This window comes from Protopterus annectens, chromosome 12.part0 (genome assembly GCF_019279795.1).
Source record: "Protopterus annectens isolate FY-2018-M chromosome 12.part0, PAN1.0, whole genome shotgun sequence".
Lineage (NCBI taxonomy): Eukaryota > Metazoa > Chordata > Ceratodontiformes > Protopteridae > Protopterus > Protopterus annectens.
This window is the reverse complement of record NC_056746.1, coordinates 1,094,530,796-1,094,556,624: the sequence shown is the minus strand read 5'-3', so window position 1 is coordinate 1,094,556,624 and position 25,829 is coordinate 1,094,530,796. Positions and strand designations below refer to the sequence as shown.

Sequence of the window (25,829 nt, the reverse complement as noted above, 5' to 3'; positions counted from 1 at the left end):
ACTGGCCAAGGCAACATTGGTACCCATTACTGAGGAGCATGTCTCGGGAACAAATGTGGCCACTACCCCTGGTTCCCTTGCTGTTAATACAGAACAATTACAACAATCTGCATCCCAACCTGAAAACTCTGCAGCTGACTGCCTGGAACATTGCATAAGACCAATTAACCCAAATTTATCCCAAAGGGTTAAAGACATAATCCTTGAGGCTCACAGACCCTCAACAAGAAAAAATTATTCAGCAAAATGGAAGAGATATCTCATTTGGAGTACTGAAAAAGGAGATGATGTGTCACTGGTAAACATAGCCAACATTCTGGAATACTTGGCAGAGCTCTTCCACACAGGCCTGTCCTACTTTCGAACCAGCAGCAACATCAGAATTGCAATACTTATCATGGAAGACTGCTTTCCTGCTGACAATCACTTCAGCAAGAAGGGTATCTGAACTTCAGGCATTAATGGCAGTGCAACCCTTCCTGATCTTCCATCAAGATAGTGTCCATGAGAACAAATCCTTCCTTTATGCCTAAGGTGGTTTCCAGATTTTCCTTAAATCAGGCTATCCACCTACCTACATTCTTCCCTAACCCGCAGAACAGGGGAGAAAGACTACTAAATACCTTGGATGTGCATAGACAATTACGCTATTACCTGGACAGGACCAAGGGCAATAGAAAAACTGACCAGCTACTGGTAGCATATGCAACAGGAAGGGAAGGAAAAGCAATTTCAAAACAGACAATCTCCAAGTGGATAGGAAATTGCATTAGATTTTGTTACTCCTACCATGGAAAGAAAACTCCAGAGAACATCAGGCCTCACTCTACAAGGGCAACAGCCACTACCACAGCCTTCTTACGAGGAGTGGCTACCAAGGACATTTTAGAAGCTGCTACTTGGAGCTCCGTGCATACATTTGCCAAGCATTATAATTTACCTTTATACTCTAGATCCCGAGCAGGCTTTGCCACTGCTGTTTTGCAAGGGATCCTAACTACACCATAACTTTATTTGTCCACCTCCCCCAGTTTGGCTATGGTATTCTACCCATTTGTAAGGACTGCAGATGCATCCTTGAAGGACATAGTACAGTTTTGTACTTACCATAAATGTAGATGTCCGATAGGAATGCATCTGCAGTCAGGATTACCCACCCTTCCCCTCTGTGGTGCTCCTAGGGTATTTGCCCATCTTATAGCTAGCTGGGGGAATCTATTATGGTGTATTTGTTGTATATATGTACATACATGCTTATTTTTTGTGTTTGCTCTCTACTATTTGGAATCATTGGCATTTATCCAAATTTAGCCTTCCAAGAGGGCACCTGGCATCTGGGGCAAGAAACAGAGGAAAATGGCGTCGGCTGATGCCTTTATACCCGAATAACTGCAGCTATGACGTCGGGTGAAGTGCGACACCAGCCGAGGCCAGACCCAGACTTTGGAATCCGGCCGACCGAAGGGCTGCCTGACGACAGGACAGCCCATTTGTAAGGACTGCAGATGCATTCCTATCGGACATCTACATTTATGGTAGGTACAAAACTGTACTTTCTTCGTGTTTCACTGTTGCAGTAATTACATTTGGGTAATCTGCTGGCAGGTTGCCCTCAGTCGGCCTTAACAAAGTTTGGGTCCTGCGTCTGTTGCTGTCCCTTCTTCCATGGCATCAGGAGTATAAAACATGCAGCCAACGCCATTACATCAGTCTTTCTTGCCCTGCAGTGCCCGAAGCAGAAGCAGTTCAAGTGCCGGTCGGCCGACTCCTGAAATTTTCGTTTCAGAACCGAAGTCTTAAACTAAAAGCTAATTACCCCGTTGGGGAAACTTTTTCTTGCTCCTTGCCGATGTCAGTAAAAGTTAATTGCCTTACTTGTGGGAAGCAAATATCTCATAGGGACTTTCATTTATACTGTATTCCTTGCCTAGGCCCTGACCACGACGTACCTTGCTGTTGGTTTAGAGATCAATTTAATCAACACATCGGTATATTTTTGCTTCTGAATATTTTGGCTCATGATTTAATTATCCAGAAATGTCTTAGCAATCCAACTACCGGAATACCTAAAAAAACGCAAAGAAAGACTGTCGTCCAAAACTGATGGCTGACTTCTAAGCCAGTCCGCTGGTACTCAGCGAGGTGCTTTCACAGCCCCTGATACCCGCTACTTCTGATTCGCAGGCCTTTACTGAGACCCATTCAGAGTCCAGTATGCCACAAGATGCTTCAATTATTGAACCCGCGGATGTCTCTACCTTAGATGGGTCTGGAGCCGCTGTGTAGGCACTGGCTTCTGAGGGTGTTTTCAGGCATGCAGATTTGTATATTAGACCAACACCATCTTCAAAACTAAGGCCAACATCTAAATCTGTGTCTAAAAAAACTGAAGCCTGGGCCATATGTGCAGGCCCCTATGCCTAAAAAACAAATTATCAAAATGGCTGAAGATTTAATTACTCTGATCAGGAGTAGTCAACCCCTTCCTTCTAAGAGGCCTAGGCAAGACATTGATTATTAATCTTCTGAGCAGGATATTTTTTCTGACTCTTCTAATTAACAGGATTTGTCTATACCTACTTATGAGGACTCTGATGCAGAAGACTCCATTCTTTCTGCTTCTCCCCCTGAGGATTTTTCTTTTGGGGAAACTTTACATACCTAAGGGAAAATTTCCACTGGGAAAGTCAGGATTTCTCTGAATCTAAAGAGACTTGGGGATTTACTTCTTCCTCAGCATAGGCCTTTGGCTATACCTCCTGTTCTAGACATTGTTGATGTTTTTCAAGAATCTAGTATGGCTCCTGATTCTCTTCCTCCGGCTCCTTGTAAGCCAGACAGATACTACAGGGTTCCTGACTCCCACAAATTCCTTTTCAAAAATCCTATTGCAGATCCGCATCTACTGCTAAAAATCCTACCCCTTCTGATAGAGATTCCAGGGTGCTGGATAGATGGGGTAGTAAGGTTTACACTTTTGCAACCTTGGCAATCCGGGCTTTAAACTCAATTTCATATGCTTAAATATCAACAGCATGCCCTGGGACTGCTTAAACAGAAAATGATGATTTCTGACTGTGTGGAAGCTAGAGTTACAGGATTTATTGTTTTCAGCTGAACAAGTTGGAAAACATACTTTACAATGTGGTTTTGATTCTTTTGAAGCCTCTTGCAGGGCTGTTTTAACTGGGTCTGTGCTAAGAAGGCATGCTTGGCTCAAAGAGCAAACTCTGCCTGATCATGTTAAAGCAAAATTGTTGGATACTCCTTTACAACAGGACAGTCTCTTTGGTAATAAGGCTGAAGAAGTTTTAAAGATGGAAGATAAAGCTAAATCTATGCAAACTGTGAAAGATTTCTTACAAGTGCAACCTCCAAGATTTAGTAGGCACTGGCCTACTAAAAACTGGTCCTTTCCTGTCCCTTTGAGAGCCACTCAAGTCAAACCCAGACATTCCAAAGGCTCCAGGTTTGTCACAAGGGACTTTTAGAGCAAAACAAAATGGGGTGCCTCCACCTCCAAATCTGGAAACAGCAAGACACCTCCCTATGGTAAACTGTCTCAATGACTTCCCTCTACCAAGCACTTACCTTTTAGCCACCCCTTTGGGGGGGAAACTGGCACTTCATGCACGAAACTGGCAACTGATAACCCAGGACAAAAAGGGTTCTAACTTGTCTAGGATACACCATAAGAAATCACAACTGGTACCCTGTCAAAAAATTACATTCCTGGGTGCAAGCGTGAATACAACTGCCCAGAAGGCTTACCTTACGCCAGAAAAGCAAATTCAATTGGTGACTTACTTCGAACAGGTGGCCACAAACCCTGCTGTAACTGCAAGACAAATTCTGCAAGCCTTGGGGTTCATGGCCTCCTGCATTCTTCTAATTTCATATGCAAGACTGCATATGAGGAAACTTCAGTGGTACTTAGTTTATGTAGTCAACATGGTCAGAGCCTGGAAACAATGATTCCTATCATACCTTGCCTGCAGCTAGAGTTCCTATGGTGGGCAGAGGCCTGCCACCAAAACAAGGGACTGCCATTCACTCCACCCCCTGCCGCCCAAACCCTAACTACAGACGCATCAGACTGTGCTTGGGGGTCTCATCTCGCAGGAAAGTGCATTCAGGGCAAATGGAGCCCAAATCATGTGCACCTTCATATCAATCAGAAAGAGATGCTAGCTGTGTAGAATGGCACTGACGGCCTTAAAGGACTACCTTCCTCCAGGACAATTAATGATAGACCACACCACAGTTATGTGGTACATAAATGGGCAGGGGGGGTACACATTCCTACCCCCTTTGCAGACTAGCCATGGCATTGTGGAGCATGGCCTTGACATACCAAATACAACTACAAGCTCAATTCCTGCCAGGAAAACTGAATATTCTGGCAGACTAAGCAGAAATCTCATGGACCCACACAAATGGAAACTGAAAAACCTATCGGTCTATGCCTTTCCCGCCTCTGCTCTCCAAAGTTCTACTAAAAGTAAGACAGCACAAACCAAAAATTATTCTGATTGCTCCAGACTGGCCTCTCCAACATTGGTACCTACTCCTGCCCAGTGAGTCGCACCTTCCTCCATGGCGCTTGCCTCAGACACCTTACTTAGCTGCCTCAGCAGAACAACCAAATTCTGCACACTCTGCTCCATACTTTGAATCTTGCAGCGTGGCTAATCACCTAAATTCACCCTTGGCATCCCTCAGCAAACCTGTGATGGATGTCATTTTGGAGGTGAGAAGGCTAAGTACTAGAAAATCTTATGCTGACAAATGGAAAAGATTCTGTGAGTAGTAAGACAGCAGTGCTCAATATTCCTCAGATTTTACAATACTTAACTGAGTTGCTTCACAAGGGCCTGTCCTTTTCTTCTATAAAGATCCCATCCCTCTGCCATTTCAGCTCATTACAACACAGAACTTCCCCTATTCTTTCATCCTCTGCTAAAGCAGCATCTCGGAGGGGCCAAAAACTTACGACCTCCCAGGAGAGCTCCTACCCCTGCCTAGGACCTCAGTTTTGTATTGGAAAAACTCACCCTCCCTCCTTTCAAGCCAGCTGCTACTGCAGACCTAAAATTTCTCTCCTGGAAAACAGCTTTCCTTTTAGCAGTCACTTCAGCTAGAAGGATTTCTGAATTACAGGCTCTTATGGCAGTGGAGCCTTTCATTATTTTTCATGTGGACAGGGTGTCTCTCGGGACCAGTCCCTCCTTAATGCCCTAAGGTGGTATCCAGTGTGGCTCTAAATCAGACCAATCATTTGCCAACTTTCTTTCCCAATCCACAAAACAAGGGGGAGCGGATCCTGCATTAATTGGATGTACACAGACAACTTAGGTTTTACTTAGGACAAAATCTAAGAAAATCTGAACTACTGGTGGCATTTGCTGTAGGGGCAGAGGAAAGGCCATTTCAAAGTAGACTATTTCCAAATGGATAAGCCATTGTATTAGTTTCTGCTATAAGCACTATGGTAAAACTATCCCCCTAGGGATCATATCTCATTTCACCAGGGCTGCATCTACTTCTACAGCCTTTCTCAGAAGTGTTTCTACCAGAGACCTTCTAGAAGCTGCTACCTGGAGCTCCGTTCATACGTTCACCAAACATTACCATTTACCTCTCTTCTCTAAATCCAGAGCTGGCTTTGTCACTGCTGTCCTGCAGGACCTTATAGCTGGTACTAATGCTGTATAAATCCATCCTCCCAACCACAGCTTTGGGAATCTACCCAAATGTAATGACTGCAACAGTAAAACACGAAGAACATAGTACAGTTGTGTACACTTACCATAAATGTAGATGTTGGTGTATTCACTGTTGCAGTCCTGGTTACCCACCCTCCAGCCCCTTGTTTTTCTCTTACTATACTTCTACTTATATGCTTAAAAGCCTTTATGGTATATTTGCTTTTGATTGGAGGTATATATTTTTTGTTTTAATTTACATATATAGCTCCCCATTTGTGAGGCACCTGACATCTGGGGCAAGAAAAACTGATGTAATGGTGTCGGCTGCATGTTTTATACCCCTAACGACCTGATGTCATGGAAGAAGGGACAGCAACCAACACAAGACCCAAGACTGTTAATCAGGCCGACTGAGGGCAACATGCCAGCAGATTACCCAAATGTAATGACTGCAACAGTGAGTACACTCTTAACATCTACATTTATGGTAAGTGTACACAACTGTACTTTCGTAAGTATCAGGGCTATTCAGCCTGTCCCGGCAGAAGAAAGGGGACAAGGTTTTTACTCCAGACTTTTCCTGGTACCTAGAAAAGACCGCTCCTTGCATCCTATCCTGGACTTTTCACTTCTAAACACCTTTTTGGTAATCCCAAATTTTAAAATGCTAACTCAACAGCTGCTTCCTATGCTAGGCAAAGATGCCTGGTTGGCAACCTTGGACTTGAAGCTTACCTGCACATTCCAATAAGGGAATCTTGCAGGAAATACCTACGCTTCGGAGCAGGCTACATGCCCTATCTGTTCTCTGCATTTCCCTTTGGCTTATCTACTGCGCCCAGGGTATTCACAAAGTGCCTAGCTCCAGTCTTTGCATTTTGCAGGCAAAGAACTATTCAGATATACCCATACCTGGAAGATTGTCTAATTCAGGCAGAACTAAATCTGGCATTTGTAAAGAAACTGCTAACCTGACTGGGGTACACCATAAACGAAAAGAAACCTCATCTAGTACCCTGCCAACAAATTGTATTTCTGGGAACAAGCTTGAAAACAAATTCCCAGATGGCTTACCTCACGCCAGAGAAACAAGTTTGACAACCTACTTCAAATTACTGGCCACAAAGACCCAGCTGTCTGCAAGGAAAATCCTGCAAGCCCTGGGGTTCATGGCCTCTTACATTGTACTAATTCCATATGCAAGATTGCATATGAATGAAACTACAATGGTATCTAAAAAGCCTATGGTGTCAACATTCTCAGGACCTGAAATCAATGATTCCCATCATTCTTTGTATAAAGACAGAGTTCCTTTGGTGGGCAGAGGCCTGCTACCACAACAAGGGGCTGCCATTCACTCTACCCCCTGCCGCCCAAACCTTAACGCACACTTCAGACTATGCATGTGGGGGGCTCACTTGGCAGGGCAGTGCATTTAAGGCAAATTGAATCAGAGTCATGCACTTGGATATCAATCAAAAAGAAATGTTAGCTGTACAGAATTCCCTGACAGCATTCAAGGACCACATTCTTCCTGGACAATTAGTAGAACACCACTGTTATGTGGTACATAAGCAGGGGGAACCCACTCGTATCCTCTCTGCAGACTAGCCATGGCTATGTGAAACATAGCCTTGAGCTACCAAGTGCACCTACAAGCTCATTTCCTGCCAGGCAAGCTAAATTCACTGGCAGACCCAAGCAGAAATCTCATGGACCCACGAGTGGAAACTGGAACCAAAGATGTTCAACATTTTGAGAAACAAAAAGGGGAACCCAGAGGTAGACCTGTTTGCCTCCCCTCAGAACTACCAATTGGACAAATTCTGCGCAAGCATTCCCCGCAGGCAAGCTTGGAAAGTGGATGGACCTGTCTTTCATCTAAGAAAGCCTTTCCCGCTCTGCTTCTCCTCTCCAAAGTTCTGCTAATCAAACAGGACAAACCAAGGACAGTACTTATTGCACCAGACTGGCCACGCCAGCACTGGTACCCCCTTTTGTGCAGTATGTCACTGTGGAAGCATGGCACCTGCCTCAGACCCCTTCCCTGCTCTCCCAGCAGGCGGGCTAGGTTCTGCACCCCCAGCTTCAAACCTTGAACTTTGCACCCTGGCTTAATTCCATGAGCTCTCTTCTTGCATCCCTCAGTAAGCAGGTGCAGGATGTCATTCTGGAGGCAGAGGCCTAGTACCAAAAAATCCTGTGCTGAAAAGTAGAAAAGATACTGTTCCTGGAGCCAGACTCAAGGGGATGGGCACAACGGTGCCCAGCCTACCTCGTATTCTAGAGTACTTAACAGAAATGCTCCATAAGGGCCTATCCTTATTCTCGTCAATTAAGATTCATGCCTCTGCCATTTCAGCACATTATAATACTGAGCCACCCCTCTTCTCTCACCCCTTGCTAAAACAGTTCCTTAAGAGGGGCCAAAAAATTAGAGCAGCCTCTCCCCCCCCCCCCCCCCAGAAGAGCTCCCACTCCAGCCTGGGACCTTAACTTTATATTGGAATAGCTCACTCTTCCACCTCCTGAGCCAGCTGCAACAGCAGAGTTGAAATACCTTTCTTGGAAAACAGCTTTACTTGTAGCCATCACTTCAGCAGGAAGAGTGTCTGAATTACAGGCCCTCCTTCATTATCTTCCATGCGGACAGGGTTTCCCTCGGGACTAATCCTTTTGTGCCCAAGGTGGTGTCTAGTGTGGCCGTAAACCAGGCCATTCATTTGCCTACTTTTTCACTAATCCACAAAACAAAGGGCAACTGATATTGCACACTGGATGTGCACAGACGGCTTAGATTCTATTTGGACAGGACTACGCCTCTCAAAATTTGACTAGCTGCGTAGTTGGCTTTGCTGCAGGGGCAGAGGGGGGAAGGCCATTTCAGAGCAAACCATTCCCAAATATATATAGCCCATTGCATTCATTTCTGCTACAAGCATCATGGAAAACCTACCCCACAGGGGATAAGATCACATTCCACCAGGGATGCATCTACCTCTACGGCATTTCTCAGAGGAGTCCCTACCAGGGACATCCTGGAAGCTGCTTCCTGGAGCTCTGTACATACCTACACCAAGCATTACCACCTGCCTATCTTTTCTAAATCCAGAGCTGGATTTGCCACCGCAGTCTTGCAGGGCTTAATAGCAAATGTGATGACTGCAGCAGTGAAACACGAACATAGTACATTTGTGTATACTTACTATAAATGTAGATGTTCGAGTGTGTTCAGTGTTGCAGTCCTGGTTACCCTTCCTCCAGCCCCCTGACTTCTCTTGGCTCTACCTTTCCTTGTTTGGTTATATATATTTTTTTCATGTGTAATTGCTTCCTATTGTGGGGGCACCTGACATCTGGGGCAAGAAAAACTATTGTAATGGCATCTGCTGCATGTTTTATACCCCTGACGTCATGAAAGAAGCGACAGCATCTGAGACAGAAATCCAAAAACTCTGGTATTCAGGCCGGCTGAGGGCTACCTGCAGGCAGATAACCCGAATGTGATGACTGCAACAGTGAATACACTCTAACATCTACATTTATGGTAAGTGTACACAACTGTACTGTATGGATGCAGCAGCATATAGAAGAGAAGGACATTGAAGGTTGTGTTAAGATTTTATCCAACTGTACTTTCCTCCAAGCCCCTGAGCAACTTTTTTTTTTTTTTGCTGTAGTCTTTTCTTGGAATGCAATTTATTAATTATAAACATTTGCAGCCAACTCTGTGGTATCTCAGAGGAGCTAGGCATTATGGGAAGGTTGGGAGGAGATCTAACTTTGGATCCTAAGCTTGCTGATGACCATAATCTGTTCCAAGCTCGGAACTGAGAACCCACAGGTTTGATAAACTGAAGCAGACAGTATGGATGGAATGTTATGGTGAGTACATAATTTTGAGAAGTACGATAAAGATTTTCCTGACAAATCTTAAGACTGATTTTGCTACAGCACTGACTAGCACACCCAAACCACCTTCAAGACCGTGATTGCAAGTGATTTTATAAAGGGTTTACTTTGACATGTCTGTCTTTTTTGCCTGGAGCAGCATGGGAGGGAGAGCCTATGAATGATTCGGACGCAGTCGTAGAGAACATTATCTGCTTTAGCTGTTGAGCATCTTCAGATGGATAAGTGCATATCTGTGGGTACATCTGCCTGGTCCTTTCTTTACACTTTCAGAATAATGTAAAGTACAGCTGCTGACTTACTTTTTTTTTTTTTTTTTTGCCAGTAGCTCTTAAAGGCAGTGTTTTGAAGTCAAGTCTTAAAAATGTACTTTCTGTGCTGGCCATTCTGTAATATGTAGCCACCTTCTCACTGTCTAGAAAAGAAACTAAGCTGGCACAGGTGAAACAGCCACTTACCAGAGATGCAAGTGTAAATCTTCACACTGGGACTAATCGACCCACACCCTTGTTTGGAGAATTGTGGGAGTCCAGCTTGTTGGGCAGATTCCTCTGGATCTGGTTGACCCCCCCCCCCCCAGAACTGATACTGCAGTGCAGTGTTAATTGAATGCTGCAATTCTGAATGTGCCATCCTGAATGAGACGTTAAACTGATGCACCATCTGTCCGAGTTGGTAGATATAAAAGATTCCATGGCACTAAAAGTTCCTGTGTCCTGGCCAAACTTCCCCCATCAATATGAATTCTACCTCTGATCTGTCCTGAGAAGTCACTGACCTAGTGAGACTAACCTGGTTAGTGTAAAGATTAAATAAAATAAATTTAGTGTGGAGTCACAATGTTAAATCTGTGTGTTTTAAAAGTAGGACTTCAGTAAATGAGTGTCAGCAGTTTGGTGCTAAGTAGCTAAATGGTTGGCAAGCATCAGGACAAAGGTGACCCAAGCGTGTCTGTACTTGGAATTGTGATTCTTGTGTAATTTTGATTGTTGAATGGCCAAATTAATGAATGTGTGGTTATTCTGGGATACGTTCTTTCATAAGGCTTTACTCCCAATCATAGATGTCAGAACTTGTGTATCTTTGTGCACAGTGGAGGTCAAAAGCTGGTGTTAAGATAATCTAAGGTATATTCTGAGAGCTGGGTTGGTACAACAGGCCATATTTTCTCTTGCAATTACAAATATTGAATGTCATGGTTCACCAGTGTTTCAAAAATACTGTTACTGTACCTTTTAACGCATACTAATCAAGTTATGTTCAGGTAGGAATTGCAGTAACGACAGGGTTGAATGAAGCTGCTTGTATTGGTTAGAGTAGGAGAAATTTAAGATAGTTGGATTTCTGCAAAAAGAACTGTTACTGTAATGGTAGTGCATTTTAAAAGACTAGCCACAGCTGTGTGCTGAAATGTCTTTGGGATGGACTTTGTCACAAGCATTCAAACTATTTTATGCATATTTTGATAAATGTTCATAAATTTCTAGGTCACGATCTAGGAGTAGACGCCGTTCTCGTAGCAGAAGTCGCAGAAGCAGTCGTAGTAGATCTCGAAGTGCTTCTAGAAGCAGATCCCGGTCGCGGTAAGCATATTTTTAGTGCAAGATGTTTTTTTAAATGCTTATAATTTCAAATACAGTACCTCTTCATGATTTTTGTTGCTGTTTATAGGCTTTTAGTGTGCATGTGCCAAAACAGTTCTCTTTCGGCTTTTCCCAGTTGGGGGTCGCCACAGCAGAACTTCAATCCGCTAATGATTGGCATTAGATTTTTACGTGTTGAGTTGCCAGCCCTGACGCACAACCTTCAACGAAGTTACGCCCTTTCATGCATGTCTCCACACACAAGACGCTCTAGCTGAGAATCGAACAGGACAACGTCTTACTGAGGCGACAATGCTACCGCAGCACCACCACCGTGCAACTGTGAATTATATACATGTAACCAGATTTTCCACTTAAGCTGAAGTTCATAAAGCTTCATGATGGAGGTTCTTTTTCTAATTTTGTTCTTTGCTGCTAAACTAAGTAGCCTAGGGAGATAACGAAGTGATCCTGTACTGCTCCCTCCTCTTGCCACAGTTTATCTGTCTTTGTGGGATCAAATATGGCAACTTTGTTAGAGCTCTGATACTTGAGCTCCTTCCTATTCCTGTAATGCTCTTGCATTTTAATTACTACAGATTTTTTTTAACTTTGTTTCACATCAGACTATAGAACTGTAATGGATTTTCCTTCTGTTCCTTTTTATTTGTCCTTTCTTACTGTATTCTAATTCTATATTTTTCCTTCCGCTGACATTAAGGTGTAGAGCTGCTTGCATAGACTGTAAGGGATGCATCTCTTCACATGAGTGGTGTACCGCCATTAAAATTTGTCGACAGCTCATAGTAAGCCCCTGTGCTGATGCCACAAGGGGTTCTGATTTTTAATGAATGTGTGGTTTAAGAAACTTTACTAAAACCTGCAAAAATAAAGCTTGCTGCATCACATAAAGAATCTGTTTCAGAACAGTAGATCGATTTTCACTGTTGCAGTCATTACATTTGGGTAATCCTGCTGGCAGGTTGCCCTCAGTCGGCCGAATTCCAAAGTCCTGGGTCCTGCGTCGGCCCGTTCCCTGACCTCAGGTAGTCAGAGGTATAAAAGATGCGGCCGACGCCATAGTCTTTCTTGCCATACGGTGCCTGAAAGCAGAAGCAGTTTGCAAGTGTCTGTCGGCCGACTCCTGAGATTTTTGTGTTATTTCAGATCCGAAGTCTTCAATAAAGCTAAGTACCCCGTTGGGGGACATATGTCAAAGTCAATTGTATTTCTTGTGGAAAGCAAATAACTCATAAGGACTTTCATTCTTACTGTATTCCTTACCTAGGCCCTGATCACAACATTTCTGGTTTCGGTTTTGTGCTAGATTTAACCAACGCACTAAGCGTCTGTATGATTTTGCTTTAAACTATTTTGGATGCCGGTTTAATTATCCAGAAATGTCGTCTGTTAACCATCCGACTACTGGAGTTCACAAAAAACGCAAAGAAAGAGACACAACAGAGGCCCAAAACCGACTAAGCTTCTCCTAAGCCAGTCGCTGGTTCTCAGCGAGGTGCTTTCGCAGCCCCTGACAGCTGCTACTTTAGAGTCGCCAGCCACTACAGACTCCCATGTGGAGTCTGCCATGGCGCTGGAAACTCAAGGTATTGGAGCCTCTTTATTCCTTCAGATGGGTCCGGAGCCGCTGAGCAGGCACCGGCTTCTGAGGGTGTATTCAGACCTAAACAGCTTTACATGAAACCAACCTCTGCTTCAAAGGCAAAGACTAAAGCACCTTCTAAAGCAAAGAAATGCTCAAGAGCCACATGGACAGGCCTCTATGCCCAAAAAAAACAGATGCTCAAAATGGCCTAAGACTTAATTACCTTGATTAGGGGTTCCCCTCATGATAAGAGGCCTAAGCAAGAGACTGACTATGAATCGTCGCATCAGGTTTCTGTTTCTTCTGATTCCTCTTCTGATCAGGAATATTCTCTTCCCCCTATGAGGATTCTGATGCTGAAGAATCTATACCTTCAGCTTCTCCTCCAGAGGACTATTCTTTTGGGGAAACCTTGCATAGCATGAGGGAGCATTTCCACTGGGAGAGCCAAGATTTTTCAGAATCTAAAGAGGCTTAGGGATTTCTTTTACTACCTTAACACAGGCCACTAGCCATTCCACCTGTTAGATATTGTAGATGTGTTTTCTAAGTCTAGTCTTACTCCTGATTCCTTAACTCCCGCTCCAGTTAAGCTGGACATCTATTACAGGGTTCCTGACTCTCATAAATTCCTCTTTAAAAACCCTGCTGCAGACCCAGAAACTATTTCACAGGGTCCCAAAGGAGGTAAGGCTTCCGCTGCAAAAAACCCCTACCCACTGACAGATTCTAGAGCACTGGATAGATGGGGAATAAAGGTTTATACATCTGCTACCTTGGCTGTAAAGGCCTTAAACTGTCAGTTTCATATGCTCAAATATCAGCAACATGTCATGGCATTGCTTAAACAGAAAATGTAATTAAACTCTGAATGTGCAGAAAACAAGGAAATGCAGGATTTATTGCATGCAGCTGAACAAGTTGGAAAGCATACTTTGCAGTGTGGTTTTGATTCTTTGGAGGCCTCCTGCAGGGCCGCAGTTACAGGTTCTGTAATTAGGAGGCATGTTTGGTTAAAGGAACAAAATCTGCCTGATCATGTCAAAGTTAAATTATTAGATGCACCTTTACAGCATGATACTTTGTTTGGTGTTAAGGCAGAGGAGGTGTTAAAGAAAATGGAGGACAAAGCTAAATCTATGCAAACCGTCAAAGATTTTTTTTACAAGTACAGCCACCTAGGTTTAGTAGACACTGGCCTACACAGAATCTGTACTTTCCTGTGTCAGACGGACCTCAAAGGGGCAGATCCCAGATGCCCTAGAGGCAGATCCCAGGTGCAAGGTTCCTCAAACCAAATGCATCTACATATCAATCAAAAAGAGAATGCTAGCTGTTCAGAATGCCCTGACAGCCTTAAAGGACCTACTTCACCTGAAGCAACTACTGATAAAGACGGACAACACCACGGTCACATGGTATATAAACAAGTAGGGGGGCGCACATTCTTACCCCCTTTGCAGACTAGCCATGACTTTGTGAGATACAGCATTAACTTACCAAGTACATCTGCAGGCACAATTCCTGCCAGGAAGGAAAAATACTCTGGCAGACGAACTAAGCAGAAACCTCATGGATTCCCATGAATGGCAGCTGGATCCACAAGTCTTCAGCATGATAACAAGGAAATGGGGATGCCCGGACATCTATTTGCCTTCCCTCACAACTACCAACTAAGATTCTGCACAGGGACTTATCACAGACAAGCATGGAAAGTGGACGCCTTATCTTTCAGCTGGAAAAACCTATCAGTATATGCCTTTCACCCCACTTCCTCTCCTCCCCAAGGTACTGCTAAAGGTGAGACAGGAGAAGCCAAAAATGATACTGATTGCCCCAGACTTTGCCCCGCCAGTACTGGTTTCCAATCCTAAAGAACTTGTCTCAATGCCCAGCTTGGACCTTACCTCAAATACCTCATCTACTGTCCCAGCAAAAACAATCAGATCCTGCACAGCCAACGCAGACTTTAAACCTAGCAGCATGGCGGATAATGTAGGCATACAAACCATACCCCTCAGTAAAGCTGTGATGGATGTTATTTGGAGGCCAGAAAGCCTAGTACTAGAAAATCTTGTGCTGGAAAATGGAAGAGATTCTGTGCTTGGAACCAGGCACAAGGAACCGATACAGCTGTGCCAAATATTCCTCAGATTTTGCAATACTTAACTGAGATGCTGGACAAAGGCCTATCTTTTTCATCTGTTAAAATTCATGCCTCTGCCATTTCGGCTCACTACAATAGTCACCAATCTTTCCTCATCCCTTATTAAAACAGTACCTCAGAGGAGCCAAAAACTTAAGGCCTCCAAGGAGATCACCAGTGCCTGCATGGGCCCTCAACTATGTCTTGGAAAAACTCACCCTGCCTCCTTTTGAACTGGCTGCTACTGTTGATGTAAAGTTTTTATCTTGGAAAACAGCTCTGCTCCTAGCAATAACTTTTGCAAGACGAGTTTCAGAGCTACAGGCACTCATGGCTGTGGAGCCTTTTATCATTTTTTATCCAGACAGGGTCTCTGAGGACAAACCCAACATTTATGCCTAAGGTGGTGTCCAGTGTGGCTCTTAACCAAACAGTTAATCTGCCAGCTTTTTATCCAAATCCGCTGAACAAGGGGGAGAGAATCAGCATTCTTTGGATGTACACAGACAGCTTAGATTCTACTTGGAAAGAACCATAGTTTTCAGAAAGAGCAATTACTAGTGGCATATGCTGCAGGATCACAAGGAAAGGCTATCTCAAAGCAGACTATTTCAAAGTGGATAGGCCACTGCATTAGTTTCTGCTATTTGCACTATGGCAAGCCAGTGGCTAAGGGCATTGGGCCTCATTCAACCAGGGCTGCAGCCACTTCAGCAGCCTTTCTCAGGGGAGTACCAACAAAGGACATTTTAGAGGCTGCTACATGGAGTTCAGTGCACACATTTACAAAGCACTGTCATCTGCCACTCTACTCTAAATCCAGGGCAGGATTTGCTACTGCAGATGTTCTTCGTGTTTCAATGTTGCAGTCATAACTGTAGGGTGCTCCTGCCGGCAGGCAGCCCGAGGTCGGCCAGAATCCCAAAGTCTGGGTCCGGCGTCGGCTGTACAAGCTAGTACCCTGACGTCAGTACGGTTTGGTACATAGCCCTCAGCCGACGCCATCTTCTCCAGTCTTTCTTGCCGTGCGGTGGAAAGCAGCTCGCAAGTCGTTGGTTGGCGATTTTCGAACAGCGTATTTTGTTGTCTGTCCGAAGTTCTTACTTCTCTTCTCAAAGCTAAGTACTTCGTTGGGGAATCTTTTTATTGTTCCTCCGATGTCAGAAAAAGTTAATAATTGTATAACGTGTGGGAAACAAATACCTCATAAAGATTTCCACTCTTACTGTCTACCTTGCTTAGGCCCTGACCACGGCGTTTCTTGTTGTCGGTTCTGTGCCAGGTTCAACTCTCGTACTATCAAGCGCAGGTACGATTGGGCTTTAAATTATTTTGGCAGACGCTTCAATTATAGAATGTTGTCGGACACTACCGGAATTCAAAAGAAGCGCAAAGACAGACAGGCCTCCGAGGTCCAAACAGGACTCGTTGCAGCTGGAGCCAGCGTCCGGTTCGGCTGTCGTCAGTGAGGCGCTTTTGCAGCCCCTGTCGTCCGCCACTTCTGAACCGATGGCCGATACGGACTCCCATGGGGAGCCATCAAGGCCCACTATTTTAACTGCTGCAGGACCTTCGGACGTCGCTCCTTCAGATGGGTCCGGAACCGCTGTGCAGGTACCGGCTTCTGAAGGGGTTTTCAGGCCTACTCACATCACTATTTCAAAGGCAAAGACAAAGACTCTCCTGTTAAGTCTAAAGTTCCTGCTCAAGCTGCTTCTGAATCTACTCCCAGGACACAGAAGCAATTATTAAAGATGGCTGAAGATTTGCTTACAATGATTAGGGGTTCTCACCCCCCTCCTGAGAAAAGACCTCGACAGGATGTTACTCTGGATTCCTCTGACCAGGCTTCTGTATCTTCTGTTTCTTCCTCAGATCAGGACTATTCCTTTCCTCCTTATGAGGATTCGGATGCTGAGGACTCTTTACCCTCGGCCTCTCCGCCTGAGGATTTCTCTTTTGGGGAAACCTTGCATGAGATGAGGGAACATTTTCATTGGGAAAGACAGGAGTATTCTGCTTCCAAGAAGAGGCTTAGGGAATTTCTTCTTCCTCAGCATAGGCCTTTAGCTATCCCTCCTGTTTTGGACATTGTAGATGATGCTTTTTCTGAGGCTAATTTGAATCCTGATTCCATGCCTCCTGCTCCTTCTAAGCCTGATAGATTTTATAGGGTTCCTGACTCTCATTTATTCTTATTTAAAAACCCTTCTGCGGATCCTGAAACTATTTCTCAGGGCTCTAAGGCTGCTAAGGTTGCTACTTCTAAAAATCCTATTCCCTCTGAGAAGGATTCTCGTGCTTTAGACAGGTGGGGTAAAAAGGTATATACTTCTGCTACCCTGTCTGTAAGGGCTTTAAATTGCCAATTTCATATGTTTAAGTATCAGCAATTTCTTTTGTCTGTTAGCAAAAGCTTGCTTCCCTTCCTGCTTGTGCAGAGGATAAGGAACTTCAGGATGTCTTGCATGCTACTGAACAAGTGAACAAACAGTTTACATTGTGGTTTTGATGCTTTGGATGCTTCTTGCAGGGCTGCAGCCTCTGGTACTGTTATCAGAAGACATCCTGGCTTCGTGAACAAAGTTTACCTGAACAGGTTAAGGCTAAGTTATTAGATGCCCCTGTTCAACATGATCTTTTTGGATCCAAGGCTGAGGAAGTTATTAAAAAGATGGAAGAAAAGGCAAAGTCTATGCAGACTGTAAAAGATTTCTTGCAAGTTCAGCCTCCTAGATTTTCCAGGAATTGGCCCTCTAAAAATTGGTCCTTTCCCACGTCTGACAGGCCTCAAAGGGGAAGATATAGACTCTCCAGAGGTCGTGGTCAAGGTCAGGCCTCTTACAGATCTAGACAGTGGACTGCTTCACCTAGAAGGGGAGAAGAAAGATCCCAATCTCAAAGAAAGCAAACTCAATTACTCTCTCGGTTGGGCTACAGGACCCCTTCACCTGGATGCCCCTCTCGGAGGAAAACTGTCTCTCTTTTACAGAAATTGGACTCATATTACCCAGGACAGATGGGTATTGGACGTGATTTTAAAGGGTTACAAATTCCACTTTCACACTTTGCCAAGGGCTCACGGTTGGCCTGATCTGCCAAAACATCAATGGTCAGAGGCCTTAAATCAAGTGGATGCTCTTCTGGCCATGAGAGCCATAGAGCCTGTTCCACTCTTGGAGATGGGAAAAGGTTTTTATTCAAGACTGTTTCTGGTTCCAAGAAAACAAAACTCATGGAGACCTATTCTGGACCTTTCTGTGTTAAACACCTTTTGGAAATTCCAAAATTCAAGATGCTTACTCTGCAGCAACTAATTCCAATGCTCTCTCAGGGCCTGGATGGTGACATTGGACTTAAAGGAAGCCTACTTACACATTCCCATCAGGCAGGAACGCAGGAAATTCCTCAGGTTCAAGGCAGGTTCGAGGCACTTTCAATTCTCTGTACTGCCCTTTGGTTTATCTACTGCCCAGAGTCTTTACCAAGTGCCTGGCACCAGTAGTGGCTTACTGCAGACTTCAGGGGATCCAGATTTACCCCTATTTGGACGATTGCCTTATTCAGGCAGACAGCAAAGATCTTCTACTTCAACATCTGGACTTTGTTCAACGTCTTCTCCTCCTACTGGGATTCTCAGTGAACACAAAGTCACATTTGATCCCTTCTCAACAAATGGTATTCTTGGGAGCCCTCTTAAATACAACCTTACAAAGGGCCTTCCTCACTCCAGAAAAACAAACTCAGCTGGCTTCTACTTTCAGCACCTTAGCAACTCTATCTCAGCTCACTGCAAGGAAATTCCTGCAGGCTCTGGGCTACATGGCTTCCTGCATTCTGTTGATTCCAAACACAAGGCTTCATATGAGAAAGCTTCAATGGTATCTGAAAAGTGTTTGGTCACAGCATTACCACGATCTGGATATTCTGATTCCTCTGATCCCCTGCCTTCAGAGGGAGTTCCTCTGGTGGTCCAGGGTATGCGCTTTAAACGAAGGAAAGCCTTTTCGTCTACCTCAACCTACTCAAATCCTAACCACGGATGCCTCGGATTATGCTTGGGGAGCACACCTTCTAGACATTTGCCAGCAGGGAACCTGGACAAAGGACCATCTTCACTGGCACATCAATCTGAAGGAAATGTTGGCAGTTCAAAATGCCCTTCTAGCCTTCAAGAACATTTTGCAACCAGGGCCTCTGCTAATTTGCACAGACAACACCACGGTCATGTGGTACATCAACAAGCAGGGGGGTTCTCATTCGTACCCCCTTTGCAGACTAGCTATGGTATGGGACACAGCACTAAATTTGAATCTACATCTCCAGGCTCAATTCATTCCAGGGGAACAGAATCTCTTGGCAGGCAGCCTGAGCAGAAACATTTCAGATCCTCACGAATGGATGCTAGACACCAACTTATTCAACAGGATTACTGCAGTTTGGGGATGTCCCCAGATAGATCTGTTTGCATCCCATCTCAATCAGATGCCTCGCTTTTGCACCAGGTCCTTCAACAAAACAGCTTGGAGAGTGGATGCCCTGTCCTTCAGCTGGAGAAGCCTTTCAAGATATGCCTTCCCTCCTCTTCCTCTACTACCTCGGGTATTACTGAAGATAAAACAGGACAAGCCCAAGTTCCTCCTCTTGATTGCTCCAAATTGGCCTCGACAGTTTTGGTATCCAACTTTAAAGCACCTGTTCTTGGGGCCTCCTTGGATTCTCCCTCTGAACCCTTCGCTTCTGTCCCAGCATCAGGGTCAGTTACTACATTCCAATCTCAAGACCCTTTGCCTGGCAGCTTGGCTCTTCAAAGGAATTTGATTTCCTCTAGTCTTCCCAAACAAGTTTTGGATGTTCTTCTGGAAGCTAGACGGCCTAGCACTAGGAAATCCTATGCCTCTAAATGGAAGAGGTTTTGTATTTGGATGCAGGACAGAGGCTCGGATCCTCTGGTACCTGATCTCTCTTCTATTTTGCTTTACCTTTCGGAACTTTTATCTAAAGGACTTTCCTATTTCTGCTCATTTCAGTTCTGATCCTCCTGTTTTTTCTCATCCTTTGGTGAAGCAATTCTTGAGAGGGGCTAAAAATTTGCGGCCTCCCAGGACCCCTCCTGTCCCTGCCTGGGATCTTAATTGTTTTAGAAAAACTTAACTTTGCCTCCTTTTGAGCCTGCTGCATCTTCAGATATTAAGTTTTTATCTTGGAAGACTGTTCTTTTATTAGCATTGACCTCTGCCAGAAGGGTCTCAGAGTTGCAAGCTCTCATGGCTGTGGAACCATACCTTATTTTCCATCAGGACAGAGTATCCTTGAGGACCAATCCTACTTTCATGCCTAAGGTGATTTCGAGAGTGGCTTTAAATCAGACAATTCACCTTCCTACTTTCCAAATCCTCAAAATAAAGGGGAAAGGATTTTGCATTCATTAGATGTGCACAGACAGTTACGATTTTACCTGGACAAGACTAAATAGTTCAGAAAGTCTAATCAATTGTTTCTTTTGCCTCCAGTTCTCTTGGAAAACCTATTTCTAAACAAACTATTTCCAAATGGATTGCTTATGGAATCAGATTTTATTACACTCATCATGGGAAACAGTTTCCAGGTACCATTAGAAGTCATTCTACTAGAGCAGCTGCCACTTCTACAGCTTTCCTCAGAGGAGTCCCTACCAAGGATATCTTGGAAGCTGCCACTTGGAGTTCTGTGCATACTTTTTCCAAGCACTACAATCTCCCTTTGTTTTCTAAGACCAGGGCAGGCTTTGCCTCTGCTGTTTTGCAGGGTATTCTTGCCTCCCCTTCTTCTATCTAAAGCCTCCTCCCCTTTTACACTGCTTTGGGATTCCACCCTACAGTTATGACTGCAACATTGAAACACGAAGAACATAGTACAGTTGTCTACACCTAAGATAAATGTAGATGTTCGAGTGTCTTCACTGTTGCAGTCGGGTTTTCCCTCCCTCCTATCCCCTCTTTTTTTCTCCCTTTTTCTTTTTTGTGGTATTTGTGTTTCCTTGTTGGATTCATTTTTGTTTTGTTGGGGACTTCTGACATCTAGGGCAAGAAAGGCTGGAGAAGATGGCGTCGGCTGAGGGCTATGTACCAAAGCGTACTGACGTCAGGGTACTAGCTTGTACAGCCGATGCCGGACCCAGACTTTGGGATTCTGGCCGACCTCGGGCTGCCTGCCGGCAGGAGCACCCTACAGTTATGACTGCAACAGTGAAGACACACTCTAACATCTACATTTATGGTAGGTGTACACAACTGTACTTTCTGCAGGGCCTCATAGCTGCTGCTAATGCTGTTTAGCTCCAGCCTCCCATCCATAGCTTTGGGACTCCCAAATGTAATGACTGCACCAGTGAAACACGAACATAGTACAGTTGTGTACACTTGCCATAACAAATAATTTTTTTTTTTTTTCTTATCAACACCTGGTTGGCTAATGAGTTTACTTTTTCATCATCAGTTAATGGAACTATGCAACAGAGTACTGATACTGAAGGTGAGCAGATTGATATTTCTGTCAACCTTAAAAACGTTTATAGCTTATTAGTTAAACTAAAGAAGACTCAGATTTCTTATTTTCAGGAAACTTAAACGTAAAATTGTTCCTAAAGGTTTAAGACATCACCAATACCCTACTGGTTTGGCAGATCATTCATTATTTCATAAAGATTTGCTTGCTCTGTTTGATCATCAGGTCCAATAATTCAAGACCTTGGTGATCAAGCACTTATACTCTATTGGTGGAATCTCTAAGTAAACAAGTGTCTGACTAGATGAGCTTATCAGACTTAGACGTGAGTTCTTGCGTTATTAATATGACTAGTAGGATTTTCTCAAGTATTGAACAATATCTTAAACTTAAGTACAATAAAATTAAGAAAATCAACAGACACTAAAACTTGCAAAGAAGGGACTGCATATCCCAGGCCGTCACCGGCACAGGTTTGGCCTGGTTCAGTCGGACCAGCTCGTCGTCCTTCATGGTACAGAGTTTCATCATCTAATATAAGTACCAACTTAAGTTCTACCACTGTAACTTCTTCTGGTGTTCGTGCGGACGATACACCACAAACTGAACCTAGAACTAGCGAGCTTCCACAGAACAACAAAAAAACTGGCCATTATAATTTGTGGTCTAATGACCCTAATTTTTTAGGGACAAGACCAAAACAGTCGACAGAGCACTTCAACCAGAAGAACAAACAGAAAACGAGATAAATAATGACTTGTTTTTGATTTCTAATTGTTCTACAGAAATTTTATCCACCTTGTCTGTCTGGAGTAAATGTACCCGTCACACTTTGAGTTTGTTGCTCACCCTTGTTTAACAGATCTTGAAGTCGCACTTGGAGAGGATGTAATACCGGATGGTGATAACCAGGCTGTCAACCCTCCGGTTATACCGAATAATGTGAATGGGGATTTTAGGGTTTACAACTTTTCCACAGTGGATATTAAATCAGAGTTAATTGAGTTACTCTCTAAGGGTTATACGCATGTCCCATCCCAGAAGCTAAATTTGGTTAAAACAATTATTGACTTAAAATTGTTTACAAGGAAACTTGACCTTAATCTCAGGATGGGCAGTATTTACACTTTTGACAGTAACAACTTTAGGATCCCTAGTGTCTATAATCCCCCTTTACATCCACTACTACAGGATGTCCTTCAAGGATGCATCTGCAGTCATAACAAATGGGTTGTCCTGTCGTCAGGCTGCCCTTCGGTCGGCCGGATTCCAAAGTCTGGGTCCGGCTTCGGCTGATGTCGCACTTCACCCGACGTCATCTCTGCTGGTCTTCGGGTATAAAGGCATCAGCCGACACCATTTTCCTCAGTCTTTCTTGCCGCGCGGCGCCCGAAGCAGAAGCTGTTCGCAAGTGCCGGTCGGTCAGATCCAGAGATTACTACTTCGAAGACTTCTAAAAAGCTAAGTACCCCGTTGGGGACACTTTCTTGCCTCAGCCGATGTCAGAAAGTCAATAACTGTTTAACTTGTGGGAAACAAATACCTCAAAGATTTCCACTCTTACTGCCTGCCTTGCTTAGGCCCAGACCACGACGTAGCAGCCTGTTCGGCCTGTGCTTCCTTCAACCGACGAACGCTTAGGCGTCTGTCGGAGTTTGCTGAACAGTTTTTCGGCTCAGATTTTGCGTACATTATGCCGTCGGATCCTCCGACTACCCAAATTGTTAAAAAACGCAAAGAAAAGACCGACACTCGCAGTCCGCGGTTTCGGCGAAACCATGGTTAAGCAACGCGAGTGTCTCGGTTTCGGCGAAACCGAAAACCGGTCAATCTTCAGCGAATCCATGACTACTACTGAGGCTCCTGCTACCTTAGTTGAATCGGCCTCAGAAGTTTTGCCTACTACTGTGGTTCCTAGTGATTTATCAGACACCATTCCTTTGGATGTCTCTACCCCAGCACGTGGTGCTGCTAGGCCTCCTGCAGCCATGTCTATTAAGGCCTTTGCCAGGGCTAAAGCAGCCAAAACTGTTAAATCAGTGCCTGTTAAGCCCCCCTCACACAGGCCCACTTCTAGTTCACAAATGCTTACTCTGGCAGAGGATTTAATATCCTTAATTAGGGGATCCCAATCTCACCCAGACAGGGCCTCTCAGCCCCCAGAAAAGAGACCTAGAGCAGAGCCCCCCGAGCCAGTGTCCTCTGATTCTTCGGATGACTCAGACATTACAGACCAGCCAGAGGCTCCTTTTTCTACTTATGAAGATTCCGATGCTGAAGAATCCATTCCGCCTCTCCACCAGAGGAATTTTCCTTTGGGGAAACCTTACATGCCATGAGAGAACAATTCCAATGGCAGGGACAAGATTTCTCAGATTCAAGAAAAAGGCTTAGGACATTTCTGCACTTACCACAACATAGGCCCTTAGCTATACCTCCAGTACTGCCTGTTGTGGATGATGCATTTAATGATGTTTGCACTGCTCCTGATACTTTACCTCCAGCCCCTGCCAAACCAGACAGATTTTACAGGGTGCCAGACACTCATCACCACCTATACAAGGCCCCACTTGCAGATCCTGAGACTATATCCCAGAGGCCTAAGGCAGTAGCCTCGACCTCAGCAAAAAACCCTATTCCTTCTGAAAGGGAATCCAGGTCCTTAGAGATGGGGGAAAAAAGTTTACACCTCTGCTACTCTCTCAGCTAGAGCTTTAAACTGTCAGTTTCATATGATCCAATACCAAGAGTTTATGCTTGATCAGTTAACTAAGAAGCTGTCCACTGATGACTCCTTAGATAAGAAATATGTTTTAGAAATGGTGAATAACATTCAGCAGGTTAGTAACCATTCTTTAAAATGTGGCTATGATGCACTGGAGGCTTCATTTAGATCAGCCATGACTGGCACAGTGATAAGAAGGCATGCATGGTTGAAAGAACAGGTCTTGCCGGATCATGTTAAAGCAAAGCTGTTAGACTGGCCTTATCCATAGGAGCATCTGTTTGGTACACCTGCTCAGCAAGTAATGAAGAAAATGGAAGAGAAGGCAAAATCTGTACAAACAGTTAAGGATTTCTTACAGGTTCAGCCCCCAAGGTTTAGCAGGAACTGGCCTGCCAAAACTTGGTCCTTTCCAGACTCCTCAAAATCTCAGAGGCAGGAATAGACGCTCTAGAGGCAGAAATCAATCCAGAGGAGGTGCCTACAGAGGACGACAGTGGCAAGGCAATAACCGAGGTACAGACACAACCACTGCCACTGCAACAGGACAATCACAGTGACTTGGCTCTGACACCGCCTACCAGGGAGCAAATAACAGCACCTTTAGGCGGAAAGTTAGCCTTATTTTCGAAAAATTGGCACTATATCACAAAAGACAAGTGGATTTTGCAAACCATAGACCAAGGTTACAGGTTCCACTTCCACACCTTACCAGTAAAAAGAGGAATGCCAAACCTACCTCCAAATCAAAAAACAGAAGCTCTAAAGCAGATAGTGCAATTAACAAAGATAAGAGCTGTGGAAAGAGTACCAATAACAGAACAGGGCAAAGGATTCTACTCCAGACTCTTCCTAGTACCAAGAAAAGAGAAAAGTTGGAGACCTATTTTCGACCTGTCCGTCTTAAACATACATCATTGTCCCAAAATTCAAAATGCTGACCCTACAGCAACTTCTTCCCATGCTGGGCAAGGAGTGTTGGCTGGTAACTCTAGATCTCAAGGAGGCATACCTGCACGTCCCCATACGACCAAATTGCAGAAGATACCTCAGATTTCTTGCAGGATCAGAGCATTATCAATTCTCAGCATTGCCCTTTGGCTTATCTACTGCGCCCAGAGTATTCACAAAATGCCTGGCATCAGTAATCGCTCACAGGGAATCCAAATTTATCCATACCTGGACGACTGCCTGTTACAAGCGGACAACAAAAGCAAGCTGACAACAGATTTACAAAGAGTCATTTGCTTACTACAAGCCCTGGGATACACAGTCAATTTACAAAAGTCAAGACTGATACCATCCCAAACAAGAACATTCTTGGGTGCGGAATTGGACACAGCAAAACAAATGGCATTCCTAACTGCAGAAAAACAAAAACAACTCCCTCTTTACTTCTTGGCATTAACAAAGCAGAACAAACTAACAGCAAGAAAAGTACTGCAGGCCTTGGGCTTCATGGCATCATGCATAATCTTGGTCCCACATGCCAGACTGCATATGAGAAAGCTACAGTGGTACCTAAAGAATTTATGGTCTCAACACAGGCACAGCTTAGAAACCGAAATCCCACTAATCCCATGCCTGAAACAGGAGTTCCTATGGTGGGCTCAAGCATGCCAGTCAAACCCAGGCTTGCCCTTCCACAACTTTCAAGCAAGCC

General features: G+C 44.3%; 1 protein-coding gene across 2 annotated transcripts in view; it reads left to right on the top strand.

The window, feature by feature from the left end:
* SRSF6 (serine and arginine rich splicing factor 6) overlaps positions 1-25,829 on the top strand; it is an 826,370-nt gene that overhangs the window by 648,218 nt on the left and 152,323 nt on the right. For both annotated transcript variants that reach the window (XM_044090109.1, XM_044090110.1), the window contains exon 5: positions 11,108-11,203. In XM_044090109.1, the coding sequence (XP_043946044.1) occupies positions 11,108-11,203 (96 nt within the window). The remainder of the gene's footprint in view (positions 1-11,107; positions 11,204-25,829) is intronic.